This window comes from Ornithorhynchus anatinus, chromosome X1, assembly GCF_004115215.2.
Source record: "Ornithorhynchus anatinus isolate Pmale09 chromosome X1, mOrnAna1.pri.v4, whole genome shotgun sequence".
Lineage (NCBI taxonomy): Eukaryota > Metazoa > Chordata > Mammalia > Monotremata > Ornithorhynchidae > Ornithorhynchus > Ornithorhynchus anatinus.
This window is the reverse complement of record NC_041749.1, coordinates 49,382,943-49,399,580: the sequence shown is the minus strand read 5'-3', so window position 1 is coordinate 49,399,580 and position 16,638 is coordinate 49,382,943. Positions and strand designations below refer to the sequence as shown.

Below are 16,638 nucleotides of genomic sequence, written 5' to 3'. Positions count from 1 at the left end.
CTCTTCACTGTCCCCCTTTCACGCCTATCCCGCCGTCGACCCCTGGCCCACGTCCTACCGCTGTCCTGAAATGCCCTCCCTCCTCACGTCTGCCAAACTAACTCTCTTCCCCTCTTCGAAGCCCTACTGAGGATTCACTTCCTCCAGGAGGCCTTCCCAGACTGAGCCTCCCTTTCCCTCTGCTCCCCCTCCCCCCCCCACCCTCTGCTCTTCCCCCTTCCCATCCCCTCAGCACTGTGCTCATTTGTATATATTATTTGTATATATTATTTATTGCCCTATTTATTTTGTTAATGAGGTGTACATCCTCTTGATTCTATTTATCTTGATGATGTTGTCTTGTTTTTGTTTTGTTCTGTTTCGCTTTGCTGTCTGTCTCCCCTGTTTAGACTGTGAGCCCGTCATTGGGCAGGGATTGTCTCTATCTGTTGCCGAATTATACATTCCAAGTGCTTAGTACAGGGCTCTGCACATAGTAAGTGCTCAATAAATACTATTGAATGAATGAATGAATGCTTCCTCTCCCTTAGATTCTGAGTCCCATGAGGGAAAAGGAGTGTCTGACCTGACGATTATCTTGTATCTACCACCGCTTAGCAAAGCTCATGGTACATTGTACGTGCTTAATAAATACCGTAACTAACTAGGGCAAGGGAAAAGTGACCGGGTTTTGTAGGTTGACCCAGTCCCCGACTCTGAGCAAGCAGTTCCCATCCATCCATCCGTATCTGGTCCTACATAAGTGCCCCGTAGTGGTTAGTGAAGAGGAGAAGGAGGTGTTTTGATTTGACCATCATCCCCGTGTTTTTCCCCCCGCCTCCCAACTTCAAGTTCATGGGACCTTCTAGGACGTCCCTTGCTCATGAACCAACAGGCCTTTCATAGGAGTGTCTTTGCTTTGCAGGTCAGTCGCCCTGTGATGGAAAAAGTCCAATACGTGCTGAAGATTGAGTCTGCGGAGGGCTGCCTGACCCTTTCCGCCAGGTACTGCTCCCCCTCGGCCATCACCCCGGCCACCGTGGTACATCTGGCCGGGAAGGAGTTCTGAGAGTGAGAAGACCAGGGTTCACTTCCCAGGGCTGCCATCGCCTCCCTGTGGCACTCTGAATAAGTTCCTTCTGCTCTCTCTCTGCCTCAGTGTCCCGAGCTGTAGGAGAATAGGGCCAGTACCTGACTCTTGATAACCTTCAAAAATTGTTCCCAGGTGGAACGTGCTATATAATCACCATGTATTATTAATGGTGTCTCAAGACCAGTCAGGCTGCTTTGGGGACTTAATTAGTGTCTCACTGCATTTAAATTTCATTTTGAGAGCCATCCTGCTGTGGCAGTTAGCAGTCGGGTGCTTCTTTATGAAGGGGGCATTCATTCTGAGCATCAGGCTCATAAAATCTGACTTGCTCTGCCCGCGTAATGAGTGAACTCTGCACCATGACCCTAGATAAGATTTCAGAGAGTGAAGGGTAAGCCAAACATCCATTCCTCACGAATCCAGGATGATTCTTTTATCTGTTCTAACTTCTCTCCAGCCTGGGGTGTAAGGCCTAGTCTCCTCTCAGAGGTTGCGTTCATCTCTCCTGTCGGCTCGAGTCAGCGAGGTTACCCACAGGCTGGTGAACAATAGTGATCATCCAAGGCCGGCCAATGAATTTAGAACATTTAAAGTGTTTAGATGACAAGTCAAAGAGAGATAATAATAATAATAATAATAATGTTGGTATTTGTTAAGCGCTTACTATGTGCCGAGCACTGTTCTAAGCGCTGGGGTAGACAAAGGGGAATCAGGTTGTCCCACGTGGGGCTCACAGTCTTAATCCCCATTTTACAGATGAGGGAACTGAGGCACAGAGAAGTGAAGTGACTTGCCCACAGTCACACAGCCGACAAGTGGCAGAGCTGGGATTCGAACTCATGAGCCCTGACTCCAAAGCCCGTGCTCTTTCCACTGAGCCACACTGCTTCTCCAATCTAATACACTAGGAAAATATTAACCTGGTGTTTAGGATTACAGAAAATGATTATGGTGATCCTGGGCAAACACAAAAAAGACATCAAACCAAGCCCAGAACTGGAATTTCTAATTTACAGTTCCATAGGAAGTCCACTCAACCATACTACTCCTCATTTCCACCCTTAAACTCTAAACCAAGCTTGTCTCATCACACCTTGCTTTGTCAAGTGTTTTTTGCTCCTCAATCTTCTGTTCAGCATCTTTTTCAGCACGGTCTGAAACTCCAGCATTTTGTTTATTCCAGATACTTGGTTTCTTGTTAGTAGAGATGAAATCGTCCTGGCAGCATAATGTGTTTTTAGAGGAATTTTCTTCAGGAGTTGAAGGGAAACGAGTTTTGACCCTCTATGAGAAGTGTCACCACCACCACCACCCGGGGCTCCCACGAAAGCACAAGGAACAAGGAAAGACTGTTAACTGACAGAGCAGCAGCAAGGGAGAGGGGGAGTGGAGTCAAGCAATCCCAGGAAGGCATCTTGGCTATTGCCCCCGGCCTTCTGTCTTTCGGGATGAGAGGCAGAGCTTGTTACAAGAGTCCTTTGCTGTTTGGTGGAGGGAGTTGGTCTCTGGTTCTTCCTTTCTCACACCCCCAGCCCTGCCACTGTAATTCCCCCATGCCACCTCATCTAAGAGGGTAGGTCATCCCCTGAGCACTGGGTCCTTGGAGGCTAACAGATGCCTCAGTTCACCTTCTTCCCAACCTGTGGGCATTCTCGTAGGCCCCTAGCTGTACCCTCTAGACTGGGTTGGCATCCTTTTTGTGTAGGACAGCCAAGCCAAATGAGACCTATGAACAGCTTCTGTACAAAGGGCCATACACTCTAGGGCCACTATGAGATGTATGACATCATACACAGTACAACGTGATGAAATCATTGCACCACATGGGTGCTTCAAAGACACAGCTGTTGCTGCCAGCAGAGATGGGAAAGGGGAGGGGACAAGAGAGGAAGTAGGAGGAGAAAGGAAAGGGAAGGTGGGCGGAGAAGAGGAGGCAGAGGGAATGAGAAGGGAAAAGAGAGGGAAAAGAAGGTGGGAAACGGGACAAGGGGCAGGGGAGGCTGTGGGCTGGCTTTTGCCCTGCTCCTATTCCACAGCTCCTTGGAGCCAGGAGGGAAGGAAGGAGGTGGGAGTTCGTGGGCTGGCCCTGACCCCTGCTTGGTCTGCAGGGCAATTTACTCTGATTCAGGGGAAATTCTCGGACCCTGTGAGTGAAAGCGGGAGGAGCTGAGCAAGGAAAGGGTGGGATAACTTGGTAAGGCTGGCTGGTGTCCTAGCCTGGCAAAGAAAGGGAAAAAGGGGGTAAAAGGGAGAGACAAAAGGGAGAATGAGAGAGTATGAAATTATATCTGGATATTTTCTTCCTCCACCACTGTTTAACTGCTTCCAACCCTGCCGTGGGAGCAAGTGATAAGTGCTTGTGGATCCCGGCACAGCAGCTGAGCTCTTCCCTACTTCAGCCTGGCTTGACTGGCATGGGTGGGCAGGCGAGGCACACAGGGATTCGGGGAGTCAAGAACAGCTCGAGCTCACCCTGCCATCTGGTGAGGCATGGAGCTGCCATCTTGGCTTCCCCTCAGCCCCTTTCTGGCTCCAAGGGGCAGGGCGGCCCAGCTATTTCCTGCCCAGCTTCCTGAATAGCCTTTTGCTGTGGAGTCGACGCTAATGGCATCGCCCTTCCAGTGCCAAGTCGTCAGTGGGTAGGCGCCTGTATTGGAGAGCCACATTTGATTGCAAAAAGAGCCACATGTGGCTGGCGAGCCACAGGGTCCAGTCCCCTGTTCTAGCCAATTCCTGTGGCCTCTAGACAGTTTAATACAGCTGGGATTTGAGATTGGGTCCTGCCAAGTTTAAGCTGATGGGCAGTCAAAGCTTTGACCCACATTTGGTCTGTCTGTTGTACCTGTTCACAAGCCCTGAATAAAGGGTGTCTTTCTCAAGGAGAAATTTTCTGTCTGTGCCCCACATATGAAGCCCTTTTGGGCCTCCCATTCAATACCATTCCCAGCCAAGGAAATCGGAATTGTTTGAGATTCTGGTTCTCTCAGCTGGATGCAAATTGGATGCCTCAAAAGGTTGAATGGCACTTCTGAGCAGCTCAGAGCCAATAGCAGCAAAGATTTATCTGTGTCTGTACTCGGGGAGGCACAGCTAGACTTTCCTGCTGGGGAAGCCACTGCATTTACTTCTAACGTAGGGAGGCAAAAGAAGCTCGAAGATAGGAGTTTGCCTGGGCTAGGATTGCCTCGGTCTCTGTAGGGGAAATAAATAATTATGGTATTTGTTAAGCGCTCCCTATGTGCCAGGCACTGTACTAAGCGCTAGAAAGACACGTGAAGTTACAGCTTTAGATCTTGGGATCAGACTCTAACACTTTTTGAGGATCAGGCCCATTCGCCGCCCCCCCCCCCCCCCCACCGCCGATACTCCAGGCTGACTGATTTTCAAAGTTTCATCCTGGAAGGGGTTCTCACAGAATCCTAAATCAGCAAAGTTTGGTGGAGCAGAACAGAGCTGTCCAGAAGGAATGTGGGGGTGGCATGGGACAGTGACCCACTGGACACAGGGCCACACTTATATCCCCTGCTAGCTCTAGTCAGGTCGTGACCGTTCAGGCTGGTTCCAGCCACCCACTTGGCAGAAATCATTGTTCATCCAACCGACTGCCCTTGAAGGCTAACTGAGGCGAGTGGGAACAGACATTCAACAGACTTCTCCCTCGGGTTATGGCTCTTACTACTGGAGTGCAGTAGTTGGTCATCTGAGCTCTTTGGAGGGAAGGTGCACCATTAATGCAAGATGATATTCATTGCCTTCTCTGATCCTGGGTGTTAGCCAAGTACATCACAATCATCTTTTGTTGAAACGAAACCATCCTTCCCGGTTATGTGACAGGCATCCAGTAAGACAGCCTTCTGAATTGAGGCCGGTGTACAATGACTCCCGGGGTCGTTTACCTCATTGAGTGCAGGAAGAACCGTTGACTTTAATTTGCTGTACTTTGGTCACCGAGTTTTTTCGGCTCTTCAACCAGACACCCATTCTCATTTACTTTCCCCGAGTACCTTCTTGGGATAGTTCAACTTAGGGGAGATTTTCTTTTTAATTATCTACTCTAGAAATGCAACAAGGATGTTCGTTGATTATCAGACACTCCTCCATATGCATCAGATCCATCTGATCAACCAACATCCATCCTGCTGCTGACCCCAAGGGGCGGCAGATGGGTCGAGGAAAGAGCCATCCTGGCTGGGCGAGGGACGGGGGGAGACTTCATCATAGGGAATAATAATAATAATGATAATATTGATGGTATTTGTTAAGTGCTTACTACGTGCCAAGCACTGTTTTAAGCGCTAGGGTAGATACAAGGTAATCAGGTTGTCCCACATGGAGCTCACAGTTTTAATCCCCATTTTACAGATGAGGTAACTGAGGCACAGGGAAGTGAAGCCAGTTGCCCAAGGTCACACAGCAGACACGTGGCAGAGCCGGGATTAGAGCCCACGTCTTCTGACTCCCAAGCCCGTACTCTTGCCACTCAGCCATGCTAGAGGCAGGCCGCAGGGGGCTCACCACGGCTGGGTCTCTCCCTGGCCTTCCTGTGCCCCTCTCCCAAGCTCTCCTGGGCCTTCACTCTCCAGCCTCGCTTTCGAAGCCGCCCCTGCAGGCCCGCCTGAATTGTAGCTTAAAGTCACCACCTCATCACTTGATGCGACCCTTGGCCTAGTTGTTGTTGTTGTTATTGCTCCAAGCTTGGACAGGTACCTGGTTTTATTCTTTGATGCCACTGGCGCCAAGTTTGCTGCCTGCCCTCAGCCAGTAAGAATCGGTGACATAGGGTGGGGTCCCAGGAGCCTGGAAAAAGTCTCCCATCCCCACAAACTCCAGAGCCTGTGGCCAGTTCTGAACTTGTGTATAGAGCCTCTTTTATCCTCTCCCACCCACTGTGTCATCGGAGAGCCAGTGAGCTAGTTAATTGGTGTAAAGCCAGTGCCAGCCGACATCATTTATCTTCCGAGCCAGCAGCCCTGTGTTCTCTCCACATTCACCCCACGGAGATGCAGGCGACAGGCGACAACTGCCTGAAGGTGGTTAATGGTGTGGAGTCAGGGTGAAGAGAGGCCTGTTAGAGATTAGGCTTTTATGGGGGGGAACGCGCCCCAGATCAGTTGTCCTTGCCAAGAGGTTTCTCATTTGCCCCATTCACCGGGAGTTTGGGTTCTGTCACATTGGGTTCTGTCACACAGGGCTCCAGTACAGAGAAGGGATTGAGTCCTGGAGCAGGCCCAAAGGGTTAACAGGAGGCAAGCTAATGGTGCTGCTTTCTGTTAACCCTTTTTTAGGCCACGACCATGCCCTCCCCCCCACCCCAAAAAAAACCACCACTCCTCTCCCTGATTCTGGCAGAGCCCTCACATGCAGAAGGCTTTAATGAGGTTTCCATTGGAGGAGGAGAAGTTTCCCACGGAAACAACATGCTGGGAATGTCAGATTTGGGGAGGGGGGGCGGAGGGGAGGGAAGTGTTTCCATAGTGGAGGCCCTGCTTGATTCTCAGGTCTTGGCCAAGGAAAGCTAGACAATGTGTCCTTCCCCAAGCCACACGTGGAGTAACTAGAGAAACGTTACACCTGTCTTGGAATGGTTCCCCTACAGCACAGTTGGTGAGTTGGACAGGAGGCAACGTTTCCCCAGCTCGGTGGCTCTACCTGTGGGATCCCCAGCCCGGGGCCGTGGATCGGCCACCCTCTTGCTTTTCCCTTCTCTTCCTTTTTTTCTTGGAATGGCACAAAGGAGAGATTGTTCTCTGATCCCCTGCTTAGTGGCCTGTTGCCCCTGTTGCCTGCAGACCCTGGGACCAGAGCAGCCATTGCCACCACCGCTGCTGATGCTAACGGAACAGGAAACCTGGAAAGGGCCCTTCAGGTTGAACGGGCTCTCCAAGCCGCTTAAGTAGTGGGCAGGAGTGGTTCGGAATATTCTTAGGATTGGAGGAATGAGCCGGCCCCAGGGTTGTTTGACTTTGGTGTCAGATAGGAAAAACATAGCTCTGAATCTGCAAAGGCACGGGACACTCTTGGGGTTTGCATTTCGTCAGGTGACCCTGAGGCTTGATGAGAGCCTCTCTCCCTCTCTCTCTCTTTGCTCTGTTGCTCTCTTTCGAGCCCAACATTCACCCTCAGCTCACCCCCACCCCCACACCACCACCTTCCAATTCCTTCCTAAAGACCAGTTCCATATCCCAATGCCTACAGGGCTCTGCTGGTCCAAGAGACCACCTGCTGGTAGAGGATGGTGACCTTGGGGTAGTCACTTCATTTCCTTGGGCCCCAGTTACCTCAGCTGTAAAACGGGGATTGAAACTGTGAGCCCCAGGCGGAACAGGGACTGTGTCCAACCTGATTAACTTGTACCTACCCCAGCGCTTAAAACAGTGTTTGGCTTATAGTAAGCACTTAACGAGTACCATCATTATTATTACATTATTATCCCCTTACCTCCGGGCAGGCCTGCCCCTAGGCCATCCTGGACACTGGAGAAGGAGAATCCAGCCTGTGTGGAAATGAAACTTACACATCTTCCTTCGAGGACCTGTGCTATTTGTGTCACAAACCTGACCATCAGGACATCCTTACTGTTCACCTAGCCCAGGACCTTTCCGCTGGAGCGTAGAGTGACCCAGGTGCCTGTGGAGAAGTTGAGGACCCGAGCTGGGTGACCTCCTTCCCCAATTTGTCTGGAGCTGTACCGATTTGGGAACCATTACTGGGCCCAATTCATCCTTGCCCCATGTTCTCTATGTTCTCCATCTTCTGGAAGGCAGCCAGGAGAAGACCGGATGAACCCCATTCAAGAGGAGGGAGCAACTGAGATTTTCTGAATGCCAGGACTGCCCTAGCCCACCTACTTGCCAGTCAGTATTCCTTAGGAGTAGACCTGCGGCTCTTTTTACCAGCTGAGCAGGCTCAATTTTCCCGAGTCTTTTCCAGGTCCACAGGGAATTCGGCACAGAGTGAGCGACATCTAGTGGACGGTGCAAGAAGTCGACCCTTCCCCCCTCCCCCTCCAAATCACTCCACCATCATTTGCCCTGGGCCACCTTCCCAAGCGAAGCTCAGTTTCCCCCCCTTCCCGCCCCCCCAACCAAGTTCACAGCATTATGGACTGGTGGGGAAGTGGGTGGTGTGACACCCCTCTCCCCGTGGCACAGGTGAGGGAAACTGAGGCACAGAGTGAGGAAGAGGCTTGCTGAAGATCCCACAGCAGGAGAAATGCAGACTCCAACTGAGCCCTCTGCTTTGGGCTCAAGGAGCATTTCTGCCACTCCTGGTACTGAGTGAGGTTCCCTGTTTGACTCCTCCCCAGCTCCTGTTCCGAAAGAGATGAGTGGTACAGCTGTATCAGCAGAGCTCTACCAGATGACTACAAAATCCACACCCTGGCCGCCTTCCACAACAGCGTCGAGGTCAGTGTGGGGCAGGAGTGGGGGGAGCGACGGGCATCGTGTCGAATCGTTTGGAAAGGAAAAAGATCTGCACTGTCTAGGCCCATCTACATCAGTTTGGGATGGTTTACCTGGGACACGTCGACTTGCCAGGAAGGCCAAGCCTAAACCCAGATTTCCACCTGCATGGCCTAAAGGGAAGACCCCGAGCCCACCCCAGTTGCACTCCAGGGGGAATCGCTGCACTTTCCAGTCGGTCAGTGGTAGTTACTGAGTGGTAACTGTGTGCCGAGCTCATATCGGGTGCTTCAGTGCTAGAGAATGGATGCAGCTGCCTGGCACAGCCTGGAAAGGGGTCTCCCACTGGGAGACTTTTGGAGGCCCAGCCCTTGGCTTAACTGCAGGGGAAGACAGAGGCTCTCCAGCCAAACCCAAACCCAGTAAGGATGTGTGCAATTGACGTGAGTGCTCTCTTTCCCCGTTTCCCCCTTTTCTTTAGATTAGGGAAAGGCTGGGGATCTGCCTGGGGGAGAGGCCCCCAACCTTGGTACCCGTGTCCCATGTCATGATGTGTATGAACTGTGGCTGCGATTTCTCCCTCACCTTGAGGCGTCATCACTGTCATGCGTGTGGGAAGGTAGGTGTGGACCACCGGGTTGCCTGACCTCCCCCCCCCATCCACCCCCACCCCCTAACATCTGTCTGGTTCGTGTCAGGTAGGGTGGAATGGGGGAGGTTCCGTTACCTAGAACGAATCCTGGGGAAGCAGCTTACTGCTGAGGTAGGTTCGGGGCAGCATGGTGGTGGGAAGACCCTGCCCTGCCACTTAGGGCTCTGATCATCCTGGCCAGGAGAGAGTTTTGTTGTTTTTTTTTTACGGTACTTGTTAAGTGCTTACTTTGTGCCAAGCACTGTACCAAGCACTGAGGTAGATCCAAGATAATCAGTTTGGACACAGACCCAATCCCACAAGGGGCTCACAGTCAAAGTAGGAGGGAGTAGGATTTAATGCCCATTTTACAGATGAGGAAACCGAGGCCCAGAGAAGTGAAGTGACTCAGCCCAGGTCACAGAACAGTCAAGTGGCATTAGAGCCCAGGTCCTCTGACTCTCAGGCGTCTCAAGACTGTCAAATGTCCCTGGCAAACCATGAAGGTAGCTGCTGGCTCTCATGACTCCACAGATGTGCTTAGAGAGGGTCACGTGTTCACGTTTTGGGTTGTTTTAAAATAGTTTATTCTTCTAGTTGACAGGTGGAAGAGGTTCTCCCCCGATTAGACTTGTAAGCCTGTCAAAGGGCAGGGACTGTCTCTATCTGTTACCGATTCGTACATCCCAAGTGCTTAGTACAGTGCTCCGCACATAGTAAGCCCTCACTAAATACTATTGAATGAATGGCTGGGAGAGGTGGCTAGTATAGGGAGAAGAGAACAAAGCACATTTTGTTGAATTTACCCACAAAGGCCCCACACTCAACGCTGAGCCCAAGGTGAGCTGAGATACAAGGTGAGTAGTCCTTGACTGTATTTCTTTGGTACAGATTGTGTGTCGGAACTGCTCGAGAAACAAGTACCCTCTGAAGTACCTCAAGGACCGTCTGGCCAAAGTTTGTGATGGTTGTTATGCAGAACTGAAGAAACGAGGGGGGGATGTCCCAATTCTGCTAAGAGGTAATTTCCCAGCTCTCTTCATGGTTTAATGTATATAGAAAACCACGAGTTCCCAAGCTGAATACAGGTCCTGACTTGAGCCGAGTCCAATGAGTGTGGGACCCAAACCTCAGCTGGCGTTTACTTTTCTTCTGGTTGGGCCTTTCTGGGACAGGAAGAGGGGAGGGAAGAAGGGGACCATTTAGCTGTGCACGGGTTTGGGGATTAGAAGTGCCACTAAGCACTCAAAGAGCTTCTACACATGTGTGAGGGAGTTCTCTCTCTCTCTCTCTCTCTCTCTCTCTCACACAGACACAGACACACACACACCCCACCCCCACCCCCCAGCACCTTAGCCACCAAGCTTGCCAGGGTCCTCATTCCTTCTCTGGCCTGAGACAACCTGACATTTTGGGTACAGAGAGTGAGGGAGGGATGGGGGAATATCCCTGGCTAGAGCCCAAACCGATCTGCCTTTCTCCAGCCTAGCCTTCCTCTGAATTGGTTAAACCTCTGCCTTCTTCCTGATGGAATTCAACATAGATCGTGCTGTCAGTGGGAATGGGCTGAAGGGGACCTGTTAGAAATTTGGTTGGAAGATGCCCATAGAGAGGGCTGTCCAGTATATGCCACCTCGCCCTAGTGACCAAAGCCCTTCTTCATTATGAGAGCTTTTGAGACTCCATACAGTTAGAGAAAAGCAGGTCCCACAAACCTTGAGACCTTCAAAGACCTCAAGGCACTCTTGTCCACCCTTGGCCTCTTCATGCATGCCTGGACTCAAAAACCAAATGCCACGAGGACTGTTCTTTCCAGATTTCTTCAGACTGTCTGATGGCTTCTTTCCAACTTGTCTTATGGCAGCTGAAAATCCATTTTCTGGTTAATTTAGCACCGACTGTAGGATTCAAAACAATGAAGATTCCCCATCTCCTTAAGTAGGGTTTTAGTCTTTCATCTGTGTCATCCAAGAATTTCCTTAGCACTTTCTGTGTGTGAAGCACTGTATTGGGTGCTTCGGAACAGTCAATAGAAATAAAAGATGTGGTCCCTGGCCTCAAGGGGTTTACAGTCTTATGGGGGTGGGGCAGACAAGCAGAACCAAATAGCCAAATATACATACAATAGGTAAAAGAGTAAGAGAATAGATACCAATGAAAGAGAAAAAGAACCAGAAAAAAAAAACCAACTAACTGAGTGTAAGGTAGCTGGTGGGGTGGCCTGACCAATCCATCAATCAACAGGAGGAAGATGAGTCAGAGAAAGCCTGGAAGACCTGAATTTTTAGGAGGGTTGGGATATGGTGTGGCAGAGCAGTCCCTATGGGTGGAAAAGTCTAAGTGGTGGGTGAGAGACAGTGCAGGCATAAGCAAGGTACAGTTAGGTTTGCGTGGAAGGAGCAAAGAGTGGGAGCTGGAATGTAGTGGGAAAAGATAGAAAGGGAAGAGGGAGAGAGCTGATGGAGAGGCTTGAAGCCAGTGTTGAGGAGCTTTTGGTTTTTTTTTGCAAGAAGAAATACGTAGCCCTGGAGGTTAAGTTGCTGTTGAAGGCAGTGATAGATTTCAGTGACCGTTTTAGAAAGTTGATTTGGGCAATTGACTATAGGATGGACTGAAGAGGGGTGAAGCTAGAGGCAGGGAGACCAGCCCAGAGGTGATGAGGCCTTGAACTCAGATGGTATGGGTGAGAGGAAGGGGTGGATTTGTAAAATATTCCAGAAGGACAGACTGGCAGGAGCAAGTAACAGACTGAATGTGGGAGCTAAATAACATAGAGGAACCAGCAGTGACAAACCTCATTAAGAGTATTAATGTATGCTAGGGACATATTTCCCTGGCTGGCGGTCTAGGCTCCTTGGCTCTGCTAGGGTGCTTAGGGAATTTCAAAAGTCAAGTGGAGAGGGGTGAAGTGGAGAGCAGTGAGTGTTCTCCAGGGACAAAAAAAAATACAGGAAAGTGTTTATTTGGGAGAGCAAAGATGTCTGATTATTTGGAGCAAGAAGGAAGGGAAATTTTTTTTTATAAGAAAGGAAACCTGAAATCGAATCAGTAGACAAAGAAATCCTGGGCAGAAAATACATTATTTAGGAACCTGGGAGGTGGATTCATTCATTCAGTTGTATTTATTGAGTGCTTACTGTGTGCAGAGCGCTGTACTAAGTGTTTGGAAAGTACAATTCAGCAGTGAAGAGAGACAATCCCTGCCCACACCAAGCTTATAGTCTAAAAGGGGGAGACAGACATCAAAACAAGTAAACAGGCATCAATATAAATGGATAGAATTGTAGATATATGCATATATCCATAAGTGCTGTGAGGAGGGGAGGTGTGGGGAGAGCAAAGAGAGCAAATCTAGGTGCTACAGAAGGGAGGGGGAGCTGAGGAAAAGGGGAGCTTACTCTGGGAAGGCCTCTTGGAGGAGGTGTGCCTTCAGTAGAGCTTTGAAGGGGGGAAGATCGATCATTTGGCGGATTTGAGGAGGGAAGGCGTTCCAGGCCAGAGGTAGGACGTGGGCCAGGGGTCAACGGCGAGATCCAGGAACAGCGAGACGGTTAGCACCGGAGGAGCAGAGTGTGCAAGCTGGGGTGTTTGGGGAGAGAATGGAGGTGAGGTAAGAAGGAGAAAGATGATGGAGCTCTTTGAAGCCAATAGTGAGGAGTTTTTGTTTGATATGGAGGTTGATAGGCAACCACTGGAGATTTTTGAGGAGAGGGGTGACGTGCCCAGAACATTTCTGTAGATAGAGAATCCGGGCAGCGGAGTGAAGTATGGACTGAAGTGGGGAAGAGACAGGAGGTTGGGAGGTCAGAAAGGAGGCTGATGCAGTCATTCAGTCGGGGTAGGATGAGTGATTGTACTAACATGGTAGCGGTTTGGATGGAGAGGAAAGGGCAGATCTTGGCGATGTTGTGAAGGTGAGACCGGCAGGGTTTGGTGACGGACTGGCTCATAGAATTCAACCCAGTTGGTAATTGAAGTTGACGCTCTGCCCTCCTTGATCCCATGTTTATGTTAGCCTCGTTTCCTGCCAATTCCTATCCTAGGGATTTCACTTGATCCTCCATGTCCATTAATTATTTTTCTTCTCTTTCCCCTCCCATTTCTCTTAACGTTGCAGAACGGCCAGTAAGCATGAGTTTCCCTATGTCTTCATCCAGGTTTTCAGGCAGTGCCTTCTCCTCCGTCTTCCACAGCATTCACCCCTCAACCTTCAAGAAACAAAAGAAAATCCCTTCAGCTCTTTTGGAGGTAGGACCAAGGCTGCCTGAGCAAAGGCAAGGAGAACAGTACTAGGGGTTATTCATCTATGTTGACAGTCTGCCTACTTGCTCTGATGATAGCACCTTTTACCTGGTGCGATTCAAGGAAACTGTACTGCAATTGGAGACCGATCCACATAATCGCTGTTCATGGTTCCCCAAACCTCTTAGCCTTTCTTCCCCCAAAACAGGCATTTTGACCAGGTCAAGTCTTGACTTTGTGTAAGGACCCAAAGCCCTGGGCTGACTGCAAAGCGGTTCACAGTCATCTGCACGTATGCCTTCTTGGGCGTGTGCTTCTAGGGCCCATTCATCCACATAGAGCAATTCCTGCATGACCATCTCTAGGGCTCTGGATGGTGCCTACAGCCTGTTGAGTGGAAAGAGTTTCCTGGGGGACTGGAAACTTACTCTGACCCCAGCATCCAGGCCCTTCGTTGCCTCCTCCAGCATGATTGCATAGGAGAAACTGGAACAGAATTGACCCTCCTACAGAGTCCTTGGCAATGGGGAGCGCACTGGATAATAAAGCTGAAGAAAATGGAGGTGTAGTGTATCAGCCTGCATAAGGGAAAGACTACACACAATGAAGATTTTCATCAGCCACAGGGAACCGAATGTCATCAATCATGGAATTCCGTCACCTAAGCAGCACACTCTCTGGTGATAGACAAGGAAATAGAAAACTGAACAAACAACTTATGGAGCCGGTCAGAGTGTGACGGCAGTGTGGTGTCGGGTTTCAGACCTGAGGTCTCCTGGTCTGTAGTGCTGGCCAACCTTTTAGATGGTGGTGACACTAGGGCACGCCACAAATGTCACATCTGGCCATTTGTAGGCCATATTCAGCATCATGTGGCAAGACAGGGTCACAAATATTGAAGTCTTGCAAAGAAATCAGTCTCTCTCCCAGCTTCCCTGGGAGGGACATGTGAGGAGAATGGATGACAATAGGATACTCCAACGGATGCTCTAGGATGAGCTAAAATGGGGCACCCAAAAGCAGAGAGGGACTAAGAATGTAATAATGCGCAGCCTCAGATGAAGTGACATCACAGCCGAGTGTTGTGAGACAACTGGCCGACAGCCTGGCGTGTGCTGCAAACACAAAAGGAGCAGCTCTTTTTGAGCATAAGCTCTGAGATAATTGTGAGACCAAGAGACAAAAACAAAAACAGCGACTGGTGCTGCAAACAGGAAATCTGTCAGCACTAAGGATAACCTTTGTAAATGTGTTGGAGTTAGTACTGATCGTCTCATGCTGGCCTTTTCACAAACACACAAGCACACACAAACTTCACCATCAGTTGTATCCTCTTTGAATATGAAGGACAAAGACTTAGCTTATGACTAGAAGCCTCTTCCAGTTATCCTGCAAGGCCCTGGTTAGATGTTACCTACAGGAAGTTGTGCAAGGAAAAATACCAGCAGGTTCATGAAGGATTTGGATAAATTCACAAACAATTCATAATAGGCTACTATAGGGAAGGTTAAGGATGTCAGTGGGAAAAAGTTAGGGTTGATAGATGGTACAACCCTAAGCCATGGGATGGATGTCAGAGGGTGACCATTACATGGGTCTCTCATGCGTACTTGGTTGTCACTCTGAAGTTCTGAGCTGGATGAACCACTGGCCTGACCCAGACGTGACATTGCTTATGGTCTTATGAGGTATTAAGAAGTTCCTGACACTAATACTTGTTACTGAATAAGGTTGTGGAACCTTTTTGCCTGGAGATTTTTAAAATCATCTACCTGAGGTAATTTGAGTGAATTTATATGGCGGCAAGTGAATAAAGTGTCTCTCTCTGTTGCTGAATTGTACTTTCCAAGCGCTTAGTACAGTGCTCTGCACACACTAAGCGCTCAATAGATATGATCGAATGAATAAATAAATAATGAATACAGTTCAGGTGTCTGTACCTCAGAGAACTGACAGTGACTTTAAGGAGAGGTCGCTGCTTTGAAGCCAGCTCAAGTAGTGGAGGGGAGTTTGGTGCTTATCCCACATTTGCTCACTAATAGCAGTAATAATAGTATTTATTAAATGCCTACTGGGTGCGAAGCACCGTATTTAATTCTAAGTACAGGAGCAGCATGGCCTACTGGAAAGAACATGGGCTTGGAAGTCAGAAGACCTGGGTTCTAATCCCAGCTCCGCCATTTGCCTGCTGTGTGACCTTGGGCAAGTCACTTAACTCCCCCGTGCTTCAGTCGCCTCATCTGTAAAATGGGGATTCAATACCCGTTCTCCTTCCTACTTAGATTGTGAGCCCTGTGAAGGACGGGGCCTCTGTCTAGCCTGATTATCTTGCTTCTACCCCAGCGCTTAGTACAGTGCTTGACACAGAGTAAGCGCTTAACAAACACCACAATTATGATGATGATGATGGTTATGTAGTTGTGTGATAAGTCATTGCTGTTTGTCCAAAACCATGACTCAGGGTTCCCTCTGGCACTGTGTTTGAAAGGATCATGGGAAGTCAAATAGCAGAGAGGTAGGGAAAGTGGTTTTACCCTCCTCAATTAGAGAACCTTCCAGAGCTGCTGGCCATTCCAAACCTGTGGAAAACAAGTGAAGGGTCAACTCTCTCGGGTTGTCAGGCCAGCGGAAAGGAACCAGGACTGTCGGCCAAATCCGAGAACATCTCTTAAGTCATGAAGACTTCCTGCTCTCAGTGAGATGGTCACCCTGTGACAAGACAAAGTTAATTTCAAATGTAAATTGAGATGTGTTGTAAGGGGTATAATTCATGGTGCCTCTCAGATGAACTTGTGTTAGTTTATTGCTTTCTTCTGCAACTAATCAATCAAATTAAACATTTCCCCAAACTAAATATGCAATGTAGTAATAGTATTTATTAAGTGCTTACTGTGTACAGAGCACTGTCCTAAAGACTGGGGAAGAGTACACGGCTGGGAATTAGACATGGACCCTTCGAGGGGCTCGTGATCTCTGAAGATTTAACTGCATAAATATAGCTGGTGAAATGCATTCAGTCATATTTATTAAGCGCTTACTGTGGGCAGAGCACTGAACTAAGCGGTTGGGAAAGTACAACACAACGATGGACAGTGACAATCCCTGCCCACGGTGAGCGCTTAGCAGAGAGCCCTGTAGTCATTTCAGCTTTTCCCAAATGAGGTTAAACAGGGTCTCGATGTACACCGAGGTAAAACTTAAGTGAAAAACCGTGGATGAAAAAGGTAAGAGCCAGGATAGCCATGGCATTGAAGGGAAAAGCTTCAGCCCCTTGAACTAGGGGAAGAAGC

At 49.3% G+C, this 16,638-nt stretch overlaps 1 protein-coding gene across 5 annotated transcripts in view; it reads left to right on the top strand.

Moving 5' to 3' along the window:
- The window catches only part of FGD5 (FYVE, RhoGEF and PH domain containing 5), a 188,507-nt gene that overhangs the window by 163,673 nt on the left and 8,196 nt on the right, over window positions 1–16,638 (top strand). For 4 of the 5 annotated variants that reach the window (XM_039910178.1, XM_039910176.1, XM_039910177.1 and 1 more), the window contains 5 exons: window positions 905–984; window positions 8,379–8,478; window positions 8,957–9,094; window positions 9,998–10,127; window positions 13,224–13,354. In XM_039910178.1, coding sequence (XP_039766112.1) covers window positions 905–984; window positions 8,379–8,478; window positions 8,957–9,094; window positions 9,998–10,127; window positions 13,224–13,354 — 579 coding nt within the window. The remainder of the gene's footprint in view (window positions 1–904; window positions 985–8,378; window positions 8,479–8,956; window positions 9,095–9,997; window positions 10,128–13,223; window positions 13,355–16,638) is intronic. The other variant, XR_005659489.1, reaches the window with a different exon arrangement.